Source organism: Thalassophryne amazonica, chromosome 22, assembly GCF_902500255.1.
Source record: "Thalassophryne amazonica chromosome 22, fThaAma1.1, whole genome shotgun sequence".
In the NCBI taxonomy this organism is placed as follows: Eukaryota; Metazoa; Chordata; class Actinopteri; order Batrachoidiformes; family Batrachoididae; genus Thalassophryne; species Thalassophryne amazonica.
In genome coordinates, this window is record NC_047124.1 from 18,322,163 (window position 1) to 18,349,917 (window position 27,755).

The 27,755-nt window shown below is 41.1% G+C and overlaps 1 protein-coding gene and 1 long non-coding RNA gene across 6 annotated transcripts in view; one reads left to right on the forward strand and one right to left on the reverse strand.

Moving 5' to 3' along the window:
- trim24 (tripartite motif containing 24) lies at positions 1–27,651 on the reverse strand. Of its 5 annotated transcripts, XM_034163812.1 has the most exons (20): positions 27,542–27,642; positions 26,957–27,232; positions 24,940–25,058; positions 24,669–24,816; positions 24,372–24,504; positions 23,279–23,395; positions 22,399–22,513; positions 22,090–22,236; positions 21,848–21,962; positions 15,201–15,343; positions 12,670–12,915; positions 10,642–10,764; positions 10,364–10,508; positions 10,203–10,260; positions 6,898–7,036; positions 6,112–6,413; positions 3,963–4,074; positions 3,787–3,861; positions 2,026–2,187; positions 1–1,337 (listed from the first exon to the last, which is right to left on the reverse strand). In XM_034163812.1, exons 2-20 carry the CDS (start codon positions 27,201–27,203, stop codon positions 780–782), a joined length of 3,204 nt encoding a protein of 1,067 aa, XP_034019703.1. In that variant the 5' UTR covers positions 27,204–27,232; positions 27,542–27,642; the 3' UTR covers positions 1–779. The 5 variants fall into 5 exon arrangements, with proteins under 5 accessions (XP_034019703.1, XP_034019704.1, XP_034019706.1 ...); XM_034163813.1 differs by having other exon boundaries at positions 24,372–24,501; positions 26,957–27,651; XM_034163815.1 differs by having other exon boundaries at positions 10,385–10,508; positions 26,957–27,650.
- LOC117504367 overlaps positions 1–27,755 on the forward strand; it is a 251,091-nt gene that overhangs the window by 34,385 nt on the left and 188,951 nt on the right. The window lies entirely within an intron of this gene.

Here is a 27,755-nt window from a genome sequence, read left to right on the forward strand (position 1 = left end):
AACATTTGTCATCTGTTTCAGATTACAAGAAATTTAATAAAATAAGACAAAAATGAGTCAAAGGAGCAACACGAAAAGACCAGCGTTGTTGCATTTCAGGTTTGTCTTAAAACAGCACAGTTTTAAAGATGCCAAGTTTTTCAAAAGGTTTTTGAAATCCGTCAACTCATACATGATGTACTTCCTTCTATACAGGAACTACAGAACATACATGACCCCCATATCTTACATACACAGCATAGTAATTAAAACAGTACTAGGGGGAAGGAGAAAAAAAAAATCTAGTAATTTATGAACCGTATGGTTCATATAAATGAGCTAAATTCTATAAAGCCTAAACAATGGAAGCAATACTGTTATAATAAGACGACAGGCATGCATTATCTAAAAAAACCCCCCCCAAAAAAACAAAAAAACTTGCATTTTTCAATTGAAGCATTTGTCTTCAATTCATCGTAACTACAGTATGTACAGTCCACCTTATAACTTACACATTAGCCTAGCAACAAAAATATGTTATGTGCTTCTCAGTGTCACTGCAGAAAATACCCTATGTCACCGTTAAATTGTAACCATTCCTCCTACAAAAACACATAAAAGCTTGAACTGTGCCTTCAACATACCGCTACAGCATTAATGCTACTAAACACGTTTAGTATGGAGGTACCCTTTCTCCTATAACAGTAGTAAAAAGTATCTGATTGCAGCAAATTCTCGGCCCCGCTGGGGCTGCCTCTTGGGAAGACAATCCTCCGTGGTTTCTATAGCTGTTCTCCTATCTACCCCTCCTCTTTGGCTGAAGTGGCAGGAGTGAGCTCCTGTTGGGTTTCAGGGGCATCTGCAGTGTTTTCTGCAGGGAGCAGAGGTTTTTCTCCTTTAGTAGAGATTTCTGCATCTCTTGTTTCTGCATCATCCGCCAGACAGCTTTTTATCTCGTCGACTGGACTTTTACTCTGCTTTACTTCCTCTGCAGGAGGCGAGGGTTCTTCCACAGCTGCTACCTTTTGCTCCACCTCCTCTTTGCTCTCATGAATTGCCTTGTCCTCTTTTAAGTTTTCCCTCTCAGCTGGAACGGGATCTTCTTCTGGACCAGGCAAGTCTTCTTCTACAAGGGGAATTGCTTTTTCTGTGGGACTGGTTGATTTGTCCGTCTCTTCTACGGGAGCCATTCCTACTTCCATCGTTTCGTTTTCTTCTTCGTCTATCTCATCCTCCAAGGGAGGGATCATGCGTTCTTCTTTCCCTCCAGGAAACATTCTGTCTGGGAAAATTAGCTTGAGCTGTTCCTCAAAGTAGTCCTCCAAGTACAAACCAGCACTGCCCACCTCTGATGTTGCCTGGAAGAAAATAACGCCACTTCAGCAAAATGAGTCACTAATCATTGTTTACATTTAGTGATTTCATAATTATATATAATAATAAATATATGGCATTGCTGTTGCTGCCCTTTCTTGGTTTGATTCATGCTTACACTAATAATGCCTATAACACGACTGCACTGTTCCACAACAAACATGGGCTCCCTCAGGGTTCTGTCCTTGGTCCTCTTGTTTGTGGTCTATACAGAACCGCTTGTTCAAATTAATTAAGGTCATGTACTACATTTCTATTTCGCTACAGTTCCGATGCTCTGTTTAACTTGAATACTGTCAGGTCTTGTTTTCTCTCCTTCTTCTTGTGTAAAAATATTTATAAGTGCACACCAGTGGGGGAGTGGGGGACAATTGTGCTCTGTACAAGGCAGCTGGGTTTCAAGCAAGTACAGTATTTAGGTTACTGTTTGGCTTCAATATGAACCTTCCCACCTGACATCACCAAATCACCCTTTAGACCCCTATAAAGGAGTAAAACCTCTGACAACATCAACAGACGACTGTGAGGTGTGGGCAGAGGTATACTTTCTCTGAATACTCTTCTAGTGAATTGACACAGCTGTATTCACAGAAATTTACAAATTAAAATATGCAGATTTTGGTAAGATTTGGTAGTTTTCCAAAAGGACCTTGCCATATAATCACTGCTTACCTTATAGTACTTTGCACAGTTGAAAAATATCAGCCTGATGTCTGCCACAAAATCTTCAGGACTGATGTAACGTTGACTGTCATCTAACTTCATCGCGAGCTTCTTCTTCACTATCGACAAATCCATTGGAGTCTTGATCAGCTCTCTGTACTTCCGGGTTTCCTACATTAGAAAACCAATAAGGGTTAAGCATAAAATTTCCTATGTCAGCTTCAAGTTTCTTTAGATTTTCTGTACAATGACAGATCTTAAAAACAACAACTCATTATTAATTTTAAAAGCTACTTTTAAAAAAAAAAGAAGCTAATACCCCCGTCACACACAGCCGGAATCACACAGAGTGGTGTCAGGCTTATGAATTGGTGCATGACTGCAAAGTGCCGGATTTCAGTTCCAATGCATTCTGACAGCCATCTGCGGAAGTCGACACAGTTGGTCAAAATCGGCCGGCGGCCCCGAGTGTGATGCACATGTTCAAAACTCTCCGGGCGCGGTCAAGATGGGATACCCATCTGACAGCGATCCATATATAATCTGACAACCATCTGACTGCAATTTACATATTCTGACGGCATCAAAACAGCATTTGAAATGATCTGATTGCGGTTGATTGAGCTGTGAGATTGCGGTTGATTGAGCTGTGAGATCGATTGGTCGACATGCTGTGCCACGTTTGTCCACCTTCACTGGACCCCAGCCAGGGAGGGCGAAGGAAATGTTACATCATAACATGTATGTGACACTGTGCGCGCCTCAGAGGCTCAGTGCAGCTGAATGGGATGTCACCGCTGTAACGCACGTATTATTACACATTCACCTCCTAAGTCTGTAGCAGGTGTGATGTGGAAATGTTTGCCAGCACATGACGACATAAATAAACATGTAACTCACCTCAGCTGTCAACTTGTTTGTGTGCTCTCTGGATGCGGAGTGACTGGTACAGCATTTATGAACGCATACACACACAGCTGAGCGAACATTTCGGCCACACACTCGGACACTGCATTGATCACCTGCTCTACACACGTACAAGCACGCACTCTATCATGTGAGACGCACACTGATGAGAGGTCAGTTTAGCGCTGGGAATGTGAGGACAAGTGGAGATTTGATTGCGTGGGTGAGTGGGTGGGTGAGTGACGCGCCAATGTTGGTGCCGTCTGACGGCAGTTTGTGTCATCTGACTTTTGTCTGAAATATGTTTGGGTTGCATCCTGCAGGTGTGCACGAGGCAGTCCGGACGCGTTCGGACCACGACTGGCCACGCCTCTTTTCCTCCCAAATGCGTCGAATTATGGCAATATTTTCAGTGTCAGAATGGCTTCTCCACATTCTCGCTACGTGTGACAGGGGCTTAATGGCGTGTTTAGAGAAATCACTATCCTAAATCCAGTAAATTGAACTTACTGGATTTAGGTTAGCGATTTCACAATTCCTCTGTGACAAGGTGATTCCAGTTCTGATTTCTTAATACGCAAGTAAAATCAAAAACTTGACAAGGGTGACGTTAATTGTACTGTTGTAAATTTCAGCTTGCGTTGAGCACGAATGAGCTCACGGCATTCAAAATTTAGCAAAACAAAATGTTCTGGCTGATTTTTGTGTTTGGCTTTCATACTGTCCGATATGTCGGCTGAAAACAATAGCTTTCACCTTTCCATTAAATTTTTCCTTTTAATCTGCGTCCAATGATCATCATCCATCAAAATAACAGCACAAGTACAGGATAATGTCAGAATTGTTTCTTGCTTGTATCCTTACCGATGGCGAGGCAGGCTGCTGGAAGTCAGTGCTGATGTCGTTACAGTACATACGCAGCAGCAGCCTCTCACACCTCTACATGCAAGATAAAAAAACAGTAAGTTATATTACGGAATAGCGTACCAAGTTTATCTATAAAAGAACATCATGCACTGTATGCTGATGCGAGACTGTACCCTTCTATCAACAGGAAGGAATTTTTCAGTCACTGAGGCGTCTTTGCTATCGCAGTCATATTCCATTTCAGGAGAGATTACATCTCTGCAGAAGGAACAGAACCACTCCCCACTGAGGACAGACATCAGGACATGATGTTAGAGGAACACCCATGTGTAAACCAGACCGTATGAAAACAATTCAAATACGATTTTAAAGAATTCCACACAGTGCGTCCGGAAAGTATTCACAGAGCTTCAGTTTTTCCACATTTTGTTATGTTACAGCCTTATTCCAACATAGATGAAATTCTTTTTTTTTTCCTCAAAATTCTACATACAATACCCCATAATGACAATGTGAAAAAAAGGTTTTTTGATATTTTTGAAAATGTATTAAAAATTAAAGAAAACTAAGAAATCACATGTACATAAGTATGCACAGGCTTTGCCATGAAGCTCAAAATTGAGGTCATATGCATCCTGTTTCCACTGATCATCCTTTTTTTTTTTGGCAATTCACTTTTTATTGCTTTATGAACATTGAAACAATGAAACAACACAACCAACACATACATGAATTGGGACAAGAACAAGCCCACTACAACTATAACATATTGTTTACAGCAAGAACAAAGAAAGAAAAGTAAAAGAGACGGGGAGGGAAAGGGGGTGATGGTGGGAGAGAGATATACACCACAAGTCCCGGATTGATGTTTTCCAACTCAACTGATCATTCTTGAGATGTTTCTACAGCTTAATTGGAGTCCACCTGGGGTAAATTCAGATGATTGGACATGATTTGGAAAGACACACACCTGTCTACATATAAGGTCCCACAGCTGACAGTGCATGTCAGAGCACAAACCAAGCATGAAGTCAAACAAATTCTCTGTCTCTAGCTCCGAGACAGATTGTCTCGAGGTACAAATCTGGGGAAGGGTACAGAAACATTTCTGCTGCTTTGAAAGTCCCAATGAGCACAGTGACCTCCATCATCCACAAATGGAAGAAGTTCTGATACACCAGGACTCTTCCTAGAGCTGGCCGCCCATCTAAACTGAGAGATCAGCAGAGAAGGGCCTTCATCAGGGAGGTGACCAAGAACTCGATGGTCACTCTGGCAGAGCTCCGGCATTCCTCTGTGGAGAGAGGAGAACCTTCCAAAAGGACAACCATCTCCACAACAATCCACCAATCAGGCCTGTATGGTAGAGTGATCAGACATAAGCCACTCCTTAGTAAAAGGCACATGGCAGCCAGGCTGGAGTTTTCCAAAAGGCATCTGAAGGACTCTCAGACTATGAGGAACAAAATTCTCTGGTCTGATGTGATCAAGACTGATCTCTTTGGTGTGAATGTCAGGCGTCATGTTTGGAGGAAACCAGGCACCATCCCTACAATGAAGCATGGTGGTGACAGCATCATGCTGTGGGGATGTTTTTCAGCAGCAGGAACTGGGAGACTAGTCAGGATTGAGGGAAAGATGAATGCAGCAATGTACAGAGACATTCTGGATGAAAACCTGCTCCAGAGCGCTCTTGACCTCAGACTGGGACAATGGTTAATATTTCAGTAGGACAATGACCCTAAACACACAGCCAAGATATCAAAGGAGTGGTTTCAGGACAACTTGATTCATTTGTAAAAGTAAAGCTTAGTCACACAAGATGCTTGTTTAATTTAGTCCTCAATGCTGCACATTTTTTAAAACAACATATTTGATATTTTGATCCTTTTATGATTTTTTGCAGCAGCAGCAGCACATTTACTTCATGTTTGCTGTTTTTTGTAATCTTGCAAAAGGTTTTATTTAGTACAGCTCTGTATTAGAGATGCTGATACTACAGTAACATTTAAAGGTAGGAGCAGTAATAATATTCTTGGTGTAGAAAAACTATACCATACACATCTACGATAAAACGTGAAAACATGAAGCCCACTGATAATATGCATTTTCAATTTCAATTTATTTTTATTCATACAGCGCCAAATCACAACAACGCTGCCTCAAGGCACTTCACAAGAGCAACGCATTCTTACATTATGAAGAAAAAAAATGAAAACGGTCCACAACTTCTTTCAGCGAACTTGTATGTTTGCACTTTTATCTGTATTGTTGCAACAAGAACGCTGGTAACACATTGAATTTTTTTCCCCTCTGTCTCACCTGGGGGACGCGTTGAGAGTGGGGATGTGACAGGACAGATGAAACACTTTGGGACACTTGTCACAGCAGAGCAGCTCCCCTCCGTTCTGACACACGGCGCACCAGTCCTCATTGGGATCGTCTTCTGGCTCTGCTCTCTTTACTAACTGTGAGCCTCCTGGGGGCTGAGGCTGCTTCACCTGCCCGGTGTTGGAGCTCAATCCGGAGACAGGATGCGGGACAGGGACCTTCTGCTGTTGTCGAGGCTTGGACTGTGTCCCCGTGCTGCTGTCTGGCAGGCTAGACCCCGTACTGGACCGCACCTGTGGGCACACAGAAGAAGGTTGAAGTACTGCACTGCAACACGCAGTCCCCACCGCTGGATCAGGATGAGCACGGCTGCACTGAAGGACAGACGGTAAACACAGCTGGTTACCGTGTTTCGTGCAGAAAATAAGTAGCAGATTAATCTGTAACACTCTTAATTTTGATTAAACACCTCTTGATGGTTGAGCACTTGTAGACCTACAACTAACTAACCCAACTAACCCAAGAAGTATCTACATGCAAACATTTTAACTGTTTGTCTGACAGTATAAAAATATGGGCAAAAAGGACTGATGGGGTGCAAACTGACTGTCCTCCCACGGGATCTGGCAGAGGACAAACAAATGGCATTAGTTATAATGATGATGGATGAAGCAAAACATAAATGGGACACAAAAAGTGAGCGGTGATGAGCAAAGAAATAAAAAAATCACAAACATTTGGAAGTGAAAAATTTTTAAGAAAAGCGTGTAACCTAACTAATTTTCTTACAAAACGGACTTCATCTTCATCCTCTGGTTCATCTTTGATGACTATAATGGGTCCAGGGGAGGACCTCCTCCGTCGTTTGGATGAAGGGGCAGAAGGCGGCTCAGCAGTCTGCCTCCATGAGGTTGTCCTTCAAAATACAACCACAAAGAGACGGCGGCCAAGGAGACAGAAGACAGAGTGAACGTCAGGAACTAAAAAGTCACACAGGCCTTGACCACCTACAGTAGTGTTCAGAATAATAGTAGTGCTATGTGACTAAAAAGATTAATCCAGGTTTTGAGTATATTTCTTATTGTTACATGAGAAACAAGGTACCAGTAGATTCAGTAGATTCTCACAAATCCAACAAGACCAAGCATTCATGATATGCACACTCTTAAGGCTATGAAATTGGGCTATTAGTAAAAAAAAGTAGAAAAGGGGGTGTTCACAATAATAGCAGCATCTGCTGTTGATGCTACAAACTCAAAACTATTATGTTCAAACTGCTTTTTTAGCAATCCTGTGAATCACTAAACTAGTATTTAGTTGTATAACCAGTTTTTCATGATTTCTTCACATCTGCGAGGCATTAATTTTGTTGGTTTGGAACCAAGATTTTGCTCGTTTACTAGTGTGCTTGGGGTCACTGTCTTGTTGAAACACCCATTTCAAGGGCATGTCCTCTTCAGCATAAGGCAACATGACCTCTTCAAGTATTTTGACATATCCAAACTGATCCATGATACCTGGTATGTGATATATAGGCCCAACACCATAGTAGGAGAAACATGCCCATATCATGATGCTTGCACCACCATGCTTCACTGTCTTCACTGTGAACTGTGGCTTGAATTCAGAGTTTGGGGGTCGTCTCACAAACTGTCTGCGGCCCTTGGACCCAAAAATAACAATTTTACTCTCATCAGTCCACAAAATATTCCTCCATTTCTCTTTAGGCCAGTTGATGTGTTCTTTGGCAAATTGTAACCTCTTCTGCACGTCTTTTATTTAACAGAGGGACTTTGTGGGGGATTCTTGCAAATAAATTAGCTTCAAACAGGCGTCTTCTAACTGTCACAGCACTTACAGGTAACTCCAGACTGTCTTTGATCATCCTGGAGCTGATCAATGGATGAGCCTTTGCCATTCTGGTTATTCTTCTATCCATTTTGATGGTTGGTTTCCATTTTCTTCCATGCATCTCTGTTTTTTTTTTTTGTCCATTTTAAAGCATTGGAGATCATTGTAGATGAACAACCTATAATTTTTTGCACCTGCGTATACGTTTTCCCCTCTCCAATCAACTTTTTAGTCAAACTACGCTGTTCTTCTGAACAATATCTTGAACGTCCCATTTTCCTCAGGCTTTCAAAGAGAAAAGCATGTTCAACAGGTGCTGGCTTCCTCCTTACATAGGGGACACCTGATTCACACCTATTTGTTCCACAAAATTGACAAACTCACTGACTGAATGCCACACTACTATTATTGTGAACACCCCCTTTAATACTTTTTTTTTACTAATAGCCCAATTTCATAGCCTGGTGCATATCATGAATGCTTGTTCTTGTTGGATTTGTGAGAATCTACTGAATCTACTGGTACCTTGTTTCCCATGTAACAATAAGAAATATACTCAAAACCTGGATTAATCTTTTTAGTCACATAACACTACTATTATTCTGAACACTACTGTACATTAAGTATGAGTCAAGACCAAGACTTTGGGGTTTTGGGGTGGTCAAGACAAGAGTCTTTTTAGGAGGCGAGACCGAGACCTAAACAAGACAAATGTGAACTTACATAACTTACATTCTGCACTACGCTTCTTAAGGAAATTTGTGTTGCAAATGATGTTTTTGTGATTGACAAAACCAAATTTAAAGACAGCAGATTGTTGGCTCACACACTGTGGGATCTCCTATCGAATACAGCACCAGACACCTAGCATTAATTTTGTCACCTGTTTTTTAATTTAGTCTTAGTCGTTTTCAAATGTCTTTTAGTTTTAGTCATCTAAAAGTCTTAATTTTAGTCCAGTTTTAGTCCAAAGAGAACTCAATGTATTTTAGTCTCATTTCAATTGAGATAATTCAGTCATTTTTATAAAAAAAAAACATTACATTATTTCTGATTACCATTTCAGTCAATATGGTGTTTCACACTTCTGAAATAATGACTGTTATCACGATCTGGCAAATACACTTGTTGAATGATTGTAGGTTTGTGGTGGGGTTTTTTCCCCCAATACTTTAAACCTGCAAAGGCTTCCCGTCAGATACAATAGACATTTGGTTTTTGTGTAAATTCACAGCACTGTAGGGGCGTAGGTCTTTTGAAATAAAACATTTGTTAGATCTAGCTATTCTATTTGCACATTCAGAATTAGTTGGAAATATGTTAAAACACAGCAGAATAAAGTAAAATAAATAGTTCAAGACTTGTATTGTTTTTATCTGTTGTAAGACCCACAACTTGAGCAAATTTAATTTAAATATGATGCACACTTCATATTTCATTACTTTTTATATATATAATGTTATTTGTTATGTATTAGTCATAAATAATGTTAAAAACATGGGCATTGGATGGATGCAGCGTTTGCTGCTGTGGTCAAAAATCTACAGACAGTATCTTTAATCTGAGCCTCAGAGAGCCGATCAGACACTTTAACACTGTGACACAGAGTGTAAATGTAAACTAATATACAGTATCTTTAATCTGAGCCTCAGAGAGCCGATCAGACACTTTAACACTGTGACAGAGTGTAAATGTAAACTAATATACAGTATCTTTAATCTGAGCCTCAGAGAGCCGATCAGACACTTTAACACTGTGACAGAGTGTAAATGTAAACTAACATACAGTATCTTTAATCTGAGCCTCAGAGAGCCGATCAGACACTTTAACACTGTGACAGAGTGTAAATGTAAACTAACATACAGTATCTTTAATCTGAGCCTCAGAGAGCCGATCAGACACTTTAACACTGTGACAGAGTGTAAATGTAAACTAACATACAGTATCTTTAATCTGAGCCTCAGAGAGCCAATCAGACACTTTAACACTGTGACAGAGTGTAAATGTAGCCCAAAGTCTGTGATTAGACAGAAGGAATTCAAATTCAGAGTTAAATGTGTGTCTGTGTGAAATGCTGATAAACCTGCTCTGCTTTCAGAATTATCAACACCGTGTAAGATGTGATTTTGTTCGCTCGACTAATAATCTGTGACAATTTGTTTTTGTGTTTGACAGCTACACTTTTCCATATACTGCCATCACACCATATAATAAGACGGATCTCGACTCACCTCGCGTTTCTCTCTGTAGAAGACGGTTTGGCCATTGGAGAATTCTGCCTTCCTTGCACTTCACATAGAGATTAAAGCCTCATGTTGACTCATGTTTTAACTTTACTCACACATTGAATGAGATCTGTGCTTTCTTGCTCAAACAGAGTGGGAATACTAACTTGTTATGCGACTGAGCGTACTTGTTTTATCTGCCACGGCTGAAGCTAGACTTGCTGCAAAGCTGGGTTTGGGGATGGAGATGGTAATGGAAGGGACAGACCCGCCAGGTTCAGTCCTCTTCAAGGAGGGATCCATTAGACCCCGCTGGAAGAAGCGCAACCAATACAGGATGTTATTAATGCATTATTAACTGTAATTAAAAACACATCCGAACAGCGCCCCCACTCTGTCAGATTAGACTAAAATCCCTGAAAACCTCTTTGTTTTCTTTACCGACCTGCTGTAGTGACGTTTGTGTGGCTGCTCCGGTGGGCAGGGGCTGTGGGTAGCGGGAAGGACTCTGCATCACGTCCATGGGTTTAGGTGGTATGGTGGAGCCGTGGATCAGCTCTCTAAGAGACTAGATTAAGAACAAATAAAAAGTTGACAGAGAATCTAAAAAAAAAAAAAAGCACAGTGACATCAAGTATATTGAATATTTACATCAAAATGCATTACTATATAATCTGCATTAACAGCTTTCATTTCCCCTGGTCAAGGTCCCTGGTCCAGGTAACATCTGTGGGCGCACACTACGACATTGTGCAGACCATCTTAGTGGTGTACTCCAGCATATTTTTAAAATGTCACTCAATTCTCACCAAATTCTGTTTAGCTGGAAATCATCTACAGTGATCCCAGTCCCAAACACGACTAAACCGAAGCAACTTACTGACTTTAGCCCTGTCGCTTTAAAGTCATTAATAATGAAATGTTTTGAGAGAATTGTGAAGACTCTTATTCTGGAAACAGTGGATGGAGCCCTGGACACACTTCAATTTGCTTACCAGGCAGGGAGAAGGGTGGAGGATGCAAAGCTTTTCATACGATGCAGCCGTATCTTTTATCACAAAGGCTGTGTGATGATTTCCACTTACCTCACCAGCTTGTTTTGTGGATTTTTACATTTTTTTATCTGACCAAGAGCAGAGGGTCTTTGTAAATGGCTGCTTCTCGGATTCTGTCGTGTTGTCCACAGGCTCACCACAAGGGTGCATTCTTTCACCCATCCTTTTTATTATGTATACAGACAGCTGTAGTTCTCAAGACAGTTATTTGGTCAAATTTTCTGATGACTCTGTACTGTTGTCTCTTCTCCACGGTTCAGAATCAGACCACAGAGCTGCTTTATCAGATTTCATTGGCTGGTGTGATAACAACTTTTGGATTTAAATGTGTCCAAAACTAAAGAAATGATCACTGACTTCAGACGTAACAGGGATGTGGCCAAGGAGTGTATCATACACAATGAAATAGTGGAACGTGTCACATCATATAGGTATTTGGGGACTATTTTTGATGACAAGCTGAAGTTTGATGTGAACACAGACGCCATTGTGAAGCGAGGACAGCAGAGACTATCTTCTCCGTAAACTGAATTCTTTTTCTGTCAGGCCTGCAGTCCTTTCTCGTTTTTATCAGTCTTTTATTGAGAGTCTTTTGTGTTTTTCATTTTTCTGCTGGTTTCACAGCCTCTCAGTGAAAGACAGAAACAGCCTGAACAACATTGTTAAGATCTGTTCAAAGATTATCGGAGTGAAACAAAGAGACTTACAATCTTTTTGTAATCAACAGATCGTCGGGAAGGCTGAAATCATCTTGTCCATGTCAGGTCATGTTCTTTTAGGAGAGTTTTCTCTGCTTCCTTTAGGACGCCGTTATGCGAGCCAACTGGTTTTTAAAGTTGTTTATACCTTCAGCAATTCGACTTTTAAATGCTCCATAGGTCTGCCATGTTTTTATTTATTTATTCTTGCTATTCTTTTTAACTTCTTAAGTCTGTTTTATTTGTTTTTATTAGTTTTATTGTTGTTATATATTGTTATGTTATTGGGGGTTTTTTTTACGGACTGCTCAAATGAAATTGCCCCTTGTGGGATTAATAAAGTTGTTGATTGATTGATTGAAATTAGAAGCAGGTGAGGCTGATGTTGTACATAGGTCCAAAATAGCTTAACAGGTTGTTTCATTTCCAAAGCCAAGGTCTGGTCGCCACCAAGGCCACCGGTGATTGTTCATAAACAGTACCTATAAAAAACAGCTCCAACACAACAAATCTAATCTCACAGCACACGCACGCGCACACGCGCGCGCACACACACACACACACACACACACACACACACACACACACACACACACACACACACACACACACACACACACACACACACACACACACACACACACACACACACACACACACACACACACACACACACACACACACACACAGAGTCGAGTGCTTGTACTCTGGACTATTCACCTGAGCAGCAGGAAACCCCACATTGTGAAGCATTGAGGACGTGGGGCTTCTTGGATTGGGGTGGGAGCTGCCATATCTGCGTCCAGGCTGTACCAGGCTGGGTGAGGCCTGAGAGGGCGATGACCCTCCGTGGATGGGTCTGGTTGGAGGCGGAGGACCAGGAGGCCCCGGGAGTCTGACATTTTGGTACCAGGACCAGTGGTTAGGAGGGGGCTGCCTGTTGGGTTGCTGAGACAACTTGTCCACCTTGAAAAGACAAGCAAGACACACTAAGTCGATTGTGTGACCCAAATTAAAGACAACTATAAGCCAGTGGGACACCATTCACAGAGGACACAGAGGCAACAGACAAAAGAGCGCCAACAGTTGGTAGAATTTTGTTCCACACCGTGTAACTGTGCTTTCATTTCAAAGTGATTTCTTACTTAAAATGGATTAAACACATGAACACTAAATAATCCCGTGTAAAACTTGCGCCAGATCCCAATGCAGATCTGCAATGGATCCACAGTCGCGACCCTGAACTAACAGGTGCAGCCACAAGACAACACATTTTAAATACATTTATGTTTTTAAGGAACTGTCTATGCATTTACACATTTTACAGCCTTTGTAAACATTTTAAACATGTTTTTAAAGAACTTTCTATTCTTTCACACATTTTACACCATTTTCAAATATTTGAAACGTGTTTTTAAATAACTTTCTATTGTTCTATTTTTACCTTTTGTCATATTTTAAACATCATTTTTTTTTTTACCATTTAAACAACTGTACATTTTTAAACGTCTTTGACATAACTAACACATTGTAACAAATATTAATTAAACTTGTATACATATTTAGTCTCTCGTCTAGTCTCACCTCTTGTTTACTGTGAGCAATGACTCTGGGTCTTTGAGGCGCACAGGTGGCTGATGTGGCGATGCACTGTGGAGAGGAGCAAACGAAGATCGTCCGCTACTTTCTTCTTTTTTCTTTTTTTGGTTGCCCCAAACTCTGACTTCTCACTGGTAGATTTACACACTAAAAATTCATCCATTTTGCTCCTGGCATGTTAGCTAACAATGTTCCCCCCCTACTTCTTTTGTTGGTTAACAGTGTTTACAGTTATTTTTTTTGCCCCCCTGAAGAACTCCGGCGCTCCGCAGGGGTCACATGCCTCACAGTTTGAAAACCACTCCTTCATAGTAAATTCATGATGACTGTTTTCATACAGTGAATAAAAGGTAACAACAAACAAACAAACAAATAAATAAATGAAAAATATTTTCACTCACTCATTTTCAACCGCTTATTGGGATGAGGTCGCAGGGGCAACAGCTTGGATCCCGAGGCATTCCCAGGCCAGTCTGGAGGGATAATCTCTCCACCTGGGCCCGGTTTTATAAAGCAACCTAATATTTCTGTCTACTAAACTTTCTTATTGGACTACATTTAGTCGCCCAACACTATCCGTATAATCACCTTTCGCATCAACGGCTAAACTTGTATATTAGCTGTCTTACCTTAGTCGAATGCTTTCACAGGCATAACGGCCTCGCGCGTGCTGTTGCCAAGAGACTGCTCCACGCGCGACAGTTTTGTTTACTTCCGGGTTAGTCATTGTCACGAACTATCCAGCCTTTGTTTCGTTAACTGGTTTTATTAACATTTACGGACCCATACGAACTGCAGAACAATGTGCTTAGCACTTAGCCTACCAGTTTCACTCTTTAGTTTCTTCTTCTACACTTTCGTCAACCTTTTTGTGCACACAACGCTACTCAGTGTGTGAGAGCTGTCACAAACACATCATGACAATCGTCTGCTGCAACCACGGCTAAAAGCAGAGCAAGCTCTCCTTTTGAAGGAATACGAGCGATGTAGGGGTGCTTTTGAGTGTTCCATCAAGTGGTGGTACACTGGTAACTGTCATTTTTTGAGGTAAGACACTGACATTTTATCAACGAAAATAAGATTAGCCTCCTCTGTACCAGGCTAAAAAGTTTAGTCAGGTAACGTGAAACTTCAGCCAACTAAGCGTTTTGTGCAAACAACTAACATCAAAATAATTAGTCAACTAAGTGAGTTTATTAGACTAAACAATATCAGACTGCCTTATGAAACCGGGCCTTAGTCCTGGGTCTTCCCCGAGGTCTACCCCAGCTGGACGTGCCTGGAAAACCTCCCTAGGGGAGGTTCCCAGGAGGCATCCTTACCATATGCCCAAACCACCCCAGCTTGTTCCTCTCATTCGTGAGGAGCAGCAGCTCGAATCCAAGCTGCTCACGAATGACTGGGCTTCTCACCTTATCTAAGGGAGACCCCAGCCACCCTCCTGAGGAAAGCCATTACAGCTGCTTGTACCCAAGATCTACTTCTTTCGGTCATGACCCAACCCTCATGACCATATGTTAGAAATACTTTAAAATATGTATATAAATACATCTCTTTAAAAAATATACATTGCTAAACTTTCTTTTCCTTTGTTTTTTCCATGATGAGTTTCAAAACAAACTATAAATCTCTTATTGACCGCTGAATTCTACCTGCAGTTGGAGCTGAGCCAGGGTGCTTTGTCGCTGCTGGGCTGAGACTGAGAGACTCCCAGTGGGTGCCTCTGCTCTGGGAGCTGCCTGCTGGCTGGTTGAGAGAGGAACTCGATTTGGGCCCCTTTCTACTACCAGAGATCCTGGAGTAAAAATCAATAACACACACAAATTACAAACAAGATTGACCCAAGATTCCAACAGTAACCATTTAAAAAGCTCAGACCAGTGATTCCCAAAGTGTGGGCTGAGAGGACTGAGATGTCAATAAAATAAATAAAAACTTCTTTGATTTTAAATTTGTAACAACTTTGAAAATTACACAAAAAGTTATTTTTCAAATATAATCAGAAGTAAGAAACCAAAGCAAAGGGATTTAAATCACATGCTATTCCTCATTTACTTGCTTTTTCACACACCCACCCACACACACACACACCCACACACACACACACACACACACACACACACACACACACACACACACACACACACACACACACACACACACACACACACACACACACACACACACACACACACACACACACACACACACACTCTGTATGCATGCCTGCGTGTATATGGCTTCGATCACGCGGAAATCGGGAACAGCTGACATTTGCCGTTTGGCATGCTTATGTATTTTGGGTCAAGGATGAACGCTGCGAAAACAGAAAGTTGATAGGAGTAACGCGGCCTCAACTTTACCTAAATTCTGGGTCTTTTAGTGAAGCTTAGGGCTAGTGGCCGGCGATCACCTTACTACCCTGTTTTTCTTGTTGTATAATGCTGGCAAATTATACTGTACGTATTTGTTGTCTTTCTGATGCCTCATTCTGTTTTTTTCTTTCTGTCTAAGGTGCAGCTCTATCCAGAGATGGGTGTGGTATTTGTGCTGAAAACCCTCCTGTCCTGTGCACCAACAGCATGTCTTGTATATTCGTTTTGTGAATTGTTCTGTAATTTATGTTTGTATCATGGCCCAAGCAGAGGGTCACCCCTTTGAGTCTGGTCTGCTTAAGGTTCTTCCTCAGAGGGAGTTTGTCCTTACCACTGCTGCTCTGGGGGTTAGTAAGGTTAGACCTTACTTGTGTGAAGTGCCTTGAGGCAACTCTGTTGTGATTTGGTGCTATAAAAATGAAATTAAATAAAGGAGTAATATTTTTTGAAGAAATTGGCGATATTAACTGACAACAATGAACAATGGACATTGTGCTGCAATGCACCATGGACGTTCAGGGTTTTGGTGTTTTAAATGTTGTTATTGTGGTTCATGTTAGTTTAACAGTGTTGTTAGTGTTATTGGTTTATTGTGTTTTTGTAGTTCAATTGGTTTAGTCAGATTAGTTAAGTGTCATGTTGCCGGTACCATGAGTGAAAACTGTACTGAGTTTGATGTCTTCCGCCACCGTCTCTGTTTGTGATTGTGTAAAATTAAAAGCACCTCCTTGTGGCAGAATGGATAAAAGGCAAAAAGCTCTGCATGCGTGCATACAGCTTCAATCACAGACAAACTGGGGAGAGCTGACATTTACCGTTTGGTATGCTTATGTATTTTGGGTTAAGGATGAACGCCGCCAAAACGGACCGTTGATAGGACTAATATTTTTGGAGAAACTACAGATAGGCTTCTAAAACAGCATCCAAAATTACACATAATTTCACTTGACACAAATACTGGCACACATATATCTCAGATGATTTGTTCGGAGAAATAACCCCAAAACAATCAATCAATCAATCAACTTTTTTTTTATATAGCGCCAAATCACAACAAACAGTTGCCCCAAGGCGCTTTATATTGTAAGGCAAGGCCATACAATAATTATGAAAAACCCCAACGGTCAAAACGACCCCCTGTGAGCAAGCACTTGGCAACAGTGGGAAGGAAAAACTCCCTCTTAACAGGAAGAAACCTCCAGCAGAACCAGGCTCAGGGAGGGGCAGTCTTCTGCTGAGACTGGTTGGGGCTGAGGGAAAGAACCAGGAAAAAGACATGCTGTGGAGGGGGGCAGAGATCGATCACTAATGATTAAATGCGGAGTGATGCATACAGAGCAAAAAGAGAAAGAAACAGTGCATCATGGGAACCCCCCCACAGTCTACGTCTAAAGCAGCATAACCAAGGGATAGTCCAGGGTCACCCGATCCAGCCCTAACTATAAGCCTTAGCGAAAAGGAAAGTTTTAAGCCTAATCTTAAAAGTAGAGAGGGTATCTGTCTCCCTGATCTGAATTGGGAGCTGGTTCCACAGGAGAGGAGCCTGAAAGCTGAAGGCTCTGCCTCCCATTCTACTCTTACAAACCCTAGGAACTACAAGTAAGCCTGCAGTCTGAGAGCGAAGCGCTCTATTAGGGTGATATGGTACTACGAGGTCCCTAAGATAAGATGGGACCTGATTATTCAAAACCTTATAAGTAAGAAGAATAATTTTAAATTCTATTCTAGAATTAACAGGAAGCCAATGAAGAGAGGCCAACACAGGTGAGATATGCTCTCTCCTGCTAGTCCCCGTCAGTACTCTAGCTGCAGCATTTTGAATTAACTGAAGGCTTTTTAGGGAACTTTTAGGACAACCTGATAATAAAGAATTACAATAGTCCAGCCTAGAGGAAATAAATGCATGAATTAGTTTTTCAGCATCACTCTGAGACAAGACCTTTCTGATTTTAGAGATATTGCGTAAATGCAAAAAGGCAGTCCTACATATTTGTTTAATATGCGCTTTGAATGACATATCCTGATCAAAAATGACTCCAAGATTTCTCACAGTATTACTAGAGGTCAGGGAAATGCCATCCAGAGTAAAGATCTGGTTAGACACCATGCTTCTAAGATGTGTGGGGCCAAGTACAATAACTTCAGTTTTATCTGAGTTTAAAAGCAGGAAATTAGAGGTCATCCATGTCTTTATGTCTGTAAGACAATCCTGCAGTTTAGCTAATTGGTGTGTGTCCTCTGGCTTCATGGATAGATAAAGCTGGGTATCATCTGCGTAACAATGAAAATTTAAGCAATACCGTCTAATAATACTGCCTAAGGGAAGCATGTATAAAGTGAATAAAATTGGTCCTAGCACAGAACCTTGTGGAACTCCATAATTAACTTTAGTCTGTGAAGAAGATTCCCCATTTACATGAACAAACTGTAATCTATTAGACAAATATGATTCAAACCACCGCAGCGCAGTGCCTTTAATACCTATGACATGCTCTAATCTCTGTAATAAAATTTTATGGTCAACAGTATCAAAAGCAGCACTGAGGTCCAACAGAACAAGCACAGAGATAAGTCCACTGTCCGAAGCCATAAGAAGATAATTTGTAACCTTCACTAATGCTGTTTCTGTACTATGATGAATTCTAAAACCTGACTGAACCTCTTCAAATAGACCATTCCTCTGCAGGTGATCAGTTAGCTGTTTTACAACTACCCTCTCAAGAATCTTTGAGAGAAAAGGAAGGTTGGAGATTGGCCTATAATTAGCTAAAATAGCTGGGTCAAGTGATGGCTTTTTAAGTAATGGTTTAATTACTGCCACCTTAAAAGCCTGTGGTACATAGCCAACTAACAAAGATAAGTTGATCATATTTAAGATTGAAGCATTAAATAATGGTAGGACTTCCTTAAGCAGCCTGGCAGGAATGGGGTCTAATAAACATGTTGATGGTTTGGATGAAGTAACTAATGAAAATAACTCAGACAGAACAATCGGAGAGAAAGAGTCTAACCAAATACCGGCATCACTGAAAGCAGCCAAAGATAACGATACATCTTTGGGATGGTTATGAGTAATTTTTTCTCTAATAGTCAAAATTTTGTTAGCAAAGAAAGTCATGAAGTCATTACTAGTTAAAGTTAATGGAATACTCAGCTCAATAGAGCTCTGACTCTTTGTCAGCCTGGCTACAGTGCTGAAAAGAAACCTGAGGTTGTTCTTATTTTCTTCAATTAGTGATGAGTAGAAAGATGTCCTAGCTTTACGGAGGGCTTTTTTATAGAGCAACAAACTCTTTTTCCAGGCTAAGTGAAGATCTTCTAAATTAGTGAGACGCCATTTCCTCTCCAACTTACGGGTTATCTGCTTTAAGCTACGAGTTTGTGAGTTATACCACGGAGTCAGACACTTCTGATTTAAAGCTCTCTTTTTCAGAGGAGCTACAGCATCCAAAGTTGTCTTCAATGAGGATGTAAAACTATTGACAAGATACTCTAACTCTCTTACAGAGTTTAGGTAGCTACTCTGCTCTGTGTTGGTATATGACAATAGAGAACATAAAGAAGGAATCATATCCTTAAACCTAGTTACAGCGCTTTCTGAAAGACTTCTAGTGTAATGAAACTTATTCCCCACTGCAGGGTAGTCCATCAGGGTAAATGTAAATGTTATTAAAAAATGATCAGACAGAAGGGAGTTTTCAGGGAATACTGTTAAGTCTTCTATTTCCATACCATAAGTCAAAACAAGATCTAAGATATGATTAAAGTGGTGGGTGGACTCATTTACTTTTTGAGCAAAGCCAATAGAGTCTAATAATAGATTAAATGCAGTGTTGAGGCTGTCATTCTCAGCATCTGTGTGGATGTTAAAATTGCCCACTATAAGTATCTTATCTGAGCTAAGCACTAAGTCAGACAGAAGGTCTGAAAATTCACAGAGAAACTCACAGTAACGACCAGGTGGACGATAGATAATAACAAATAAAACTGGTTTTTGGGACTTCCAATTTGGATGGAAAAGACTAAGAGACAAGCTTTCAAATGAATTAAAGCTCTGTCTAGGTTTTTGATTAATTAATAAGCTGGAATGGAAGATTGCTGCTAATCCTCCGCCCCGGCCCGTGCTACGAGCATTCTGACAGTTAGTGTGACTCGGGGGTGTTGACTCATTTAAACTAACATATTCATCCTGCTGTAACCAGGTTTCTGTTAGGCAGAATAAATCAATACGTTGATCAATTATTATATCATTTACCAACAGGGACTTAGAAGAGAGAGACCTAATGTTTAATAGACCACATTTAACTGTTTTAGTCTGTGGTGCAGTTGAAGGTGCTATATTATTTTTTCTTTTTGAATTTTTTTGCTTAAATAGATTTTTGCTGGTTATTGGTGGTCTGGAAGCAGGCACCGTCTCTACGGGGATGGGGTAATGAGGGGATGGCAGGGGGAGAGAAGCTGCAGAAAGGTGTATAAGACCACAGCTCTGCCTCCTGGTCCCAACGCTAGACAGTCACAGTTTGGAGGATCCAAGAAAATTGGCCAGATTTCTAGAAATGAGAGCTGCTCCATCTAAAGTGGGATGGATGCCGTCTCTCCTAACAAGACCAGGTTTTCCCCAGAAGCTTTGCCAATTATCAATGAAGCCCACCTCATTTTTTGGACACCACTCAGACAGCCAGCAATTCAAGGAGAACATGCGGCTAAACATGTCACTCCCGGTCTGATTGGGGAGGGGCCCAGAGAAAACAACAGAGTCCGACATTGTTTTTGCAAAGTTACACACCGATTTAATGTTAATTTTAGTAACCTCCGATTGGCGTAACCAAGTGTCATTACTGCCGACATGAATTACAATCTTACCAAATTTACGCTTAGCCTTAGCCAGCAATTTCAAATTTCCTTCAATGTCGCCTGCTCTGGCCCCCGGAAGACAATTGACAATGGTTGCTGGTGTCGCTAACTTCACATTTCTCAAAACAGAGTCGCCAATAACCAGAGTTTGATCCTCGGCGAGTGTGTCGTCGAGTGGGGAAAAACGGTTAGAGATGTGCACGGGTTGACGGTGTACACGGGGCTTCTGTTTAGGGCTACGCTTCCTCCTCACAGTCACCCAGTCGGCCTGCTTTCCCGACTGCACGGGATCCGCCAGGGGGGAACTAACGGTGGCTAAGCCACCTTGGTCCGCACCGACTACAGGGGCCTGGTTAGCTGTAGAATTTTCCACGGTGCGGAGCCGAGTCTCCAATTCGCCCAGCCTGGCCTCCAAAGCTACGAATAAGCTGCACTTATTACAAGTACCGTTACTGCTAAAGGAGGCCGAGGAACAACTAAACATTTCACAACCAGAGCAGAAAAGTGCGGGAGAGACAGGAGAAGCCGCCATGCTAAATCGGCTAAAAGCTAGTAGCTACGCAACCTAGTGGATTCCTAAAAACACGCAAAGTGAATAATGTGTAAATAATTTAGAGGTGATTCAGCAGAAGGAGTGCTTTAGTTAAGGCACCAGACAGGCCATGAAGCAGCACAAGTAACGCACGACAACGGTGCAAAAATAAAATAAAAATCCACTAGACAGGCTGTGGAGCAGCACAGGTAACGCACGACAACAGTGGTAGAAAATAAAATAAAAATCCACTAGACAGGCTGCGGAGCAGCACAGGTAACGCACGACAACGGTGGTAAAAAAAATAAAAAATAAAATAAAAATCCACTAGACAGGCCGTGGAACAGCACAGGTAACAGGTAAAACAGGCCATAATATTACAGATATTTGTAATAAAATGCTTAAAAGCACCAAACAGTCCTTCACAGTAGATGCAATTTGCATTATATGCTGTGGACACTATTTCTTCTGTGCTACCTAGGTGCTGTAGCAGACAAGTTTGTATTTGTAATGCAGTTTTTAGTGACAGCCATCTTACCAAGGTCTACATTTGTAGCCCAAAAACCAGAGCGGCACTGGAACCGAACAGAACTCTGAGGAACAATGGAGGGACTGCAGCTCGCCTTCATCAGGTAGTGGATCTGCAACAGGATCTAGTAGACAAAAAGATGAGAAATTTCAAAACAATTCTTGTGAAATGACAATATGCATACAAGAGAAGGGTATACTTCCAGCACCTCTGAGACTAAACAGGTCTGTGATGGATGCGGAGTTACTCACCAGTCTCTTGCAGTACAGGAGGGCCGTCCCACTGTGGCTGGCTGTGGCCCATTTGGTAAAGCTGATGACGTGGTCGAGGTGCCGCCTCAGAGAGTTGACGTCTTCTTGCTGCTTCTTCAAAGTCAACTCGTGGTCTTTAGTCAGAGCCTGCACAAAATGAAGACAATGATCAACTACAGTGGGGCTGACGGAACATTGCCAATGTGTTCATAAAATACACCACATAGATACCAACACACAAAAGAATTCAATCATAAAAATGACAGTTTATTTTTAAAAAGTTAGGAATAAACAGTAAATGTCACATACCTCAAGTTGGTTAACCAGAATCTTCCCCTTCCTGTTAATCTCCATTATCAAGTTACAGATGGACTTCTTAATTTCATTAGTTACAGCCTTTCGGTTTTCTTCAACTTGCTGAAGTCTGTGAAGAGGCACAAAACGTTATTGTTTATGACACACAGTCTCGCGTTATTACAGCACCATTGTAAATATTCAAATTACTTGAAATTTAACTAATGTGGTGAATCAAAGTCAAAACTTTGAACAAAATCACATCACCATCTCTGAAATACAAACAACACTGAAATTAATATACCTGTCTAATAAGTTGGAAGTGATTGTGAAGCACTGTGCAGTCATGTAATTATACACATTGCTCAAAATATTTAGGAAAACACAATGTTCCTCTAATTATTTTGAGCAGTCTATTTCATTAAATTTCATTCATTACTTGAAATATTGCTGCTGTCTGCAGTAACTGTAAATAAACTACATCGAGAGCCAAGTGATAAAATTTATTTTAGGAGGTTTTAGGTTTCTGAATGAATTCCTGAAAGAAAAACAACATGCCAATGAAGTGAACATCTTAATTTCCAGGTTTTTTCATTCTCGTTGGTCTACTAATGTTAGGCTGATCGTCAGGAGTAGCCTTTCACAATAAAGCTCTTTACAGGGTTCTGGATCCAGTTTTCCTGCTCTGATTTTGAAATTATTTTGAAGCCTGACCTATGCAATGGGAAACACTGGCCATCAAAAACGCACATGTAAAGTGCTTCTTAAAATTCAGTGGAAATGAACAGACAGCTGAGAAACACTCATTCTCTAACGAATAGAGCTCATTCCCCTCTTTCAAGTCAGAGGCGGAAGACAATAAAAGATTCCAATGTACTGTAAATGACAACTTTACCCGGTGCCAATGCAGCTGGATACTTCCTCTATGGCCTTTCTTTTTTCTTGCAACTGTTGTGTCATATTCTCCAGATTCTGCTTGTGGTTCCTGTATGCATCCTCCAAAAACTGGTAGCTAAACAAAAGAATTATCCAAATGTGAATGAACAGTTTCAAGTGAATTTTCCTTTATTTTTTAAAACTTTGATTGTATAAATGTCGACTTGACAACAGTTGGCAGTGAAGCGTTTAACTGGGCATCCATGGGCATCTTAAAATGAGGCGTGGTCAGGCCCCATCACCTTCTGCTGATGACGCTATAGAACAACAACCTGGATGCAAGTCAACTGCAGTATTTTTCTGCTGTTTATTTAGTGCAACATTCAGATATACCTTTCACTGGCAAATGTCTGCCTACACAAACAAAAACACGTATTACGGAATCCAACTACAATGAAACTGAAAATAAAAATAAAAACCAAAACAGAAGTTAACAATGATGGAAAAATACAAAACTTCACCTGACTGCTTCACCTCGGGGAGCTTTGGTGGCTGCTTCCGCCAATAAGCTTTACGTGCTTTGATGATTTGTTCACAAATATGTTTCCTCACCAGAAAACATTTTACTTGAGTCCACAATTCAAACAGACACATACCAGGTGCATCACTTTTAGAGGTGAGAAAAGATGATAACCTAATTGGTTTCATCCATGTTACGTACAAGATTAACCCAAATGCAATCCTTATCGTGCAATCATGTGATTTACTTTGCACTCACATTACACGCCCTCTTAATTGAAAAGTGGAGTTGGACATCTCCTAAATGCACTTGTGCTATGCTCTTTAGGCCATGCATGATATATTGTCAAGATATGACCCTAAGATGTAGTTGTCAGATGAAAACGTTTTTTGGGATCACTTGTCTAATCATAAAATTATTGACTGAATAGTGAATAAAAAAAAAAATGCACAGCTGCAACCCTAATTTATATTGACCTACAGCCTTGCTAAATTGCCCAGAATGCTATAGCCTACTACTACACGAGTGTGTACCACTGCTATTATAATGCAGCCAATGCCAATGAAATGTAAAACACAGTACTTCTCCTTACTTATGATCCTTGTGTTTAAGCAGCTGACAGTCTCGACAGGTGAGTCGATCACACGTCTCACAAAACAGCTTCAGTGGCTCCTGCTTGTGGATGTCACAAAACACGGGTTTCTGTGTGGACAAGCCTACTGCTTCTGGCAGACAGATAGAAAAGAAATCTTAAACATAAAAATAAATAAATGTATCGACCAGTACAGACAGTCAAGGAGCTGCGACGTGCATTTCTTCAGAACCAGACCCAAATCAAACATCTTAAAGCTGCTCAGGTAAATAAACTAAAGAACACAGAACACACTACCCGGAGACATCTCCTCCTTCTGACGGATGGTGTGATCTCTGGTGAACTTCACCCTCTGATGTGCCTCAATACACGTCACGCACAGAAACTCCACACACTCCACACAGTAGCCTGTCGCCTCCGTGTTGTCCTCACAGCTTATGCACACCTGTAAAAAACAAAGGTGATTGAAAATGATAAGCAACTAATAAAGACTGAGCAAAAGACACTAAACCATCCAAAGTGACACAAGCATTAGTTATTATTTCAGGACAGGCAGGAGATGACCAACCTGACTGGTTTTCTCCACAGTGCTGCTCGGTACCTCAGCAGAGTCTTTAACAAAGAAATTGTCCAAGACGTCCATCTCCCAGCATTCTTGTCTGCATACTGGACATCGAATGGCACCAACTGGAAGAAGAGAGCAGATCAATCAGAAAGAAATTGTTTTTGTCTGATTTTGTACATCCCTATCTGGAAATGGTCTGTCTCTCTCACTGACAACCACACCTGCTCCTAATCCATCATGAACCCAGCACTATCCAGCCCTTCTAACTACCCAGCAGGTGGCTGACATGTCTGCAGGATACTACACAAGCAAGACAAAGTTGCTTTATGGACTGATTTGGTGCATCAAAGTTCACCAAATTTTAATAAGTTCACCCTCATTACACATTTTTAACCCGAGGACTTTCAAAATGACAGGACTGACTTATTTTGAGTTATTGTGGTAAGAGTCTGGAGGGACTACGTTTTACAGAATACGCTTAAGATTTTCCAAAGCCAAGGAATAATTGTTCCAATTATGAATTGATAGGTTATGGCTTATTTATTAACAGTCAAATGTCAGATAAATGGCAGTCCCTCTATTTTCTGAGGTCATAAGTAATTGGAAAAACTAAGTACAAGAATCATGAATAAAAACAATCACATTTTTAAATACAAACCATCACTTTTATAGTTGATATAGATTAAATCAATTACTAAGAAATGCAAACATTACACTACCATATGGTAAATCTGACGAGAGTAGGTAGTTCACAAAAACAGCGTGTCTGTGCAAGAAGGAAACTAGTGAAGGAAGCCACCAAGACACCCACATCACTCTGAATGTGTTACATGTCTCTGTGTTTGTGAATGGAGAAATGATGCATAACGCAACTTTTGTTGGTTGCATCACCAGTTATACAGCTTCACAGTGGAATGGAACAAAGCATTTTCATACAAGAAAACATAAATCTAGGCTCGAGTATCCCATGTGCCTTCTGGCAGACTGTAACTGAAATTTCACATCTCATTTTTCCCACCATGATGCTGTGAAAGTGGTGACACAACAGACAAAAGTTGTACCGTGCGCAGTTTGTCAAGTCACAGCCACAAAAGCATACAACTGCTTCAGAGTGGTGATGTTGTCTTGGTGGCTTCCCTCACTTGTCTTCTGCATTTCAACTCATTGTGGTGGTGTGCATTGGCAAAGCTGTAAATTTTGCATTGCTATCCCAGCTGGTCTGTAGAGATTCTCAGTCATCCAGGTTACGATAACCAAACAGGTTGAGTCAGCTCAGCTGGATTTGCTTAGTTTCTTCGTCCGCCTAGGACGTAATAAAATTATTGCTGTTTAATTATTTATTTGTCTGTCTATTAGCAGGATTGTGTCAGAACTACTGCACAAATTTTGAAGACGTTTTCACCGCAGATAGATATTAGGGCATGGAAGACTCCACTGAATTTTGGAGGTGATCCTAATCCCGATTGGGGAACGTCAGAAATCTCGGCTTGCTCGTTATTACTGTATTACATTGCTTTTTTGCACTGTGGAGTCAGCTAAATTGTAAATGAGGGCGAGATAAAGGCTATGATGATGGAGTCCGTCTATTTTTCTCGTGCTAAAAACATTGCCAGCCAGAAGTTGTGATAACATGACTACAGTTTGAATTCTGCTGCCAGTGGTGTCACATGGTGTTGTTTATTGATGGTGGGGTTAGGTGTTTCTGTCAAGTGTGAACAAGCAACTAATGTGGTCATGTGATAACAGCAGGAAAAACAGAGTGACTATTGTTCTGACAGCCAGAAAGATAGCTGCTGCCTCCTTGATAGCGTTTCGCTCTTCATTCAGAAAAAGCTTCATCAGTTAGACCACCCTCTGTAGGATCACTGTTGTCACAGAGATGTAACGACTGTCGAGCTTTTTCGGGATGCAGAGCGAAATGTTTTCAAGAAACTAAACAAATCCAACTTGACCTGAGTGAACCATTCCAGTACTTGTGAACCTGGCTGTACAGATCAGATTATTGTGTGGACATCTTTACCGTGTGTGTCTCTCCTGAGGTCCGCACTCCTGAACACAGGCAGGCATCTCTTGCAGAAAGAGTGAAGACAGGGCAGCAGTTTGGGCTCTCTGTTGTGGAAGCTTGTTTTGCAGATGGGACAAGTGTCCATCAACCCGAAGGTGCCTTGCTGTTTCAGTCTCTCCTCCTCGGCAGGCAAACTTTCTGCCTCGTTTTCCACGATAATGACAATATCGTCGTTGTCAACGCGTTGGGCTCGTTCGTCCATTTCTGTCCTCCCCCTGCTGTCTCACCAATCTTCCAGTCAATCAATAAAACGATGCGTTTCAGGACAAAGGCTAGCTCGTAAAAAGCTCAAAACGCCACATAAAGCACATAAGTGATCATACTAAGCATTATTACATGAAAGATTCAATAAGTGCATTCGGCCGCCTTTAGTGCTGGCATTCTTTCCGTTTTGCTGGAAGCTAAATTAGCAACGTAGCTTGTTTTATTTCTAACACACGCTGAAAACAGTCACTAAACCCGCATTTGTAGCGACTGTTTCGAGAACGGGGAAAAGATAAGAGCGAAGAGTCCCTTATGAATGAAAAGTGTGCAACATACGTTTCATTTCGAACATCTTATATCGACTAGAAATAATAATTAAAAAAAACGAACATCTGTGCACGGAGGAAAACACACATAGCATTTTTACCCAGACTACACCGCGGTGCTTCTTCTGGGTTTACTGCTGGCAGGCGACCGGGCGGTACTGCCACCACTTTGGCAGGAGGACTGTAGACCAGAAGTTGCAAACAAACAAACAAACAAATAAACA

Excerpts from the sequence above, each read along its gene's own strand:
- trim24 (XM_034163810.1), bottom strand. The coding sequence starts at position 27,203 with ATGGACGAACGAGCCCAACGCGTTGACAACGACGATATTGTCATTATC. Across the intron at positions 6,414-6,897 it reads TCCGTTTTGTAAGAAAATTA|GTGCGGTCCAGTACGGGGTC; the intron begins GTTAGGTTACAC and ends GTGTGCCCACAG. Across the intron at positions 4,075-6,111 it reads ACTCTCAACGCGTCCCCCAG|TGGGGAGTGGTTCTGTTCCT; the intron begins GTGAGACAGAGG and ends GTCTGTCCTCAG.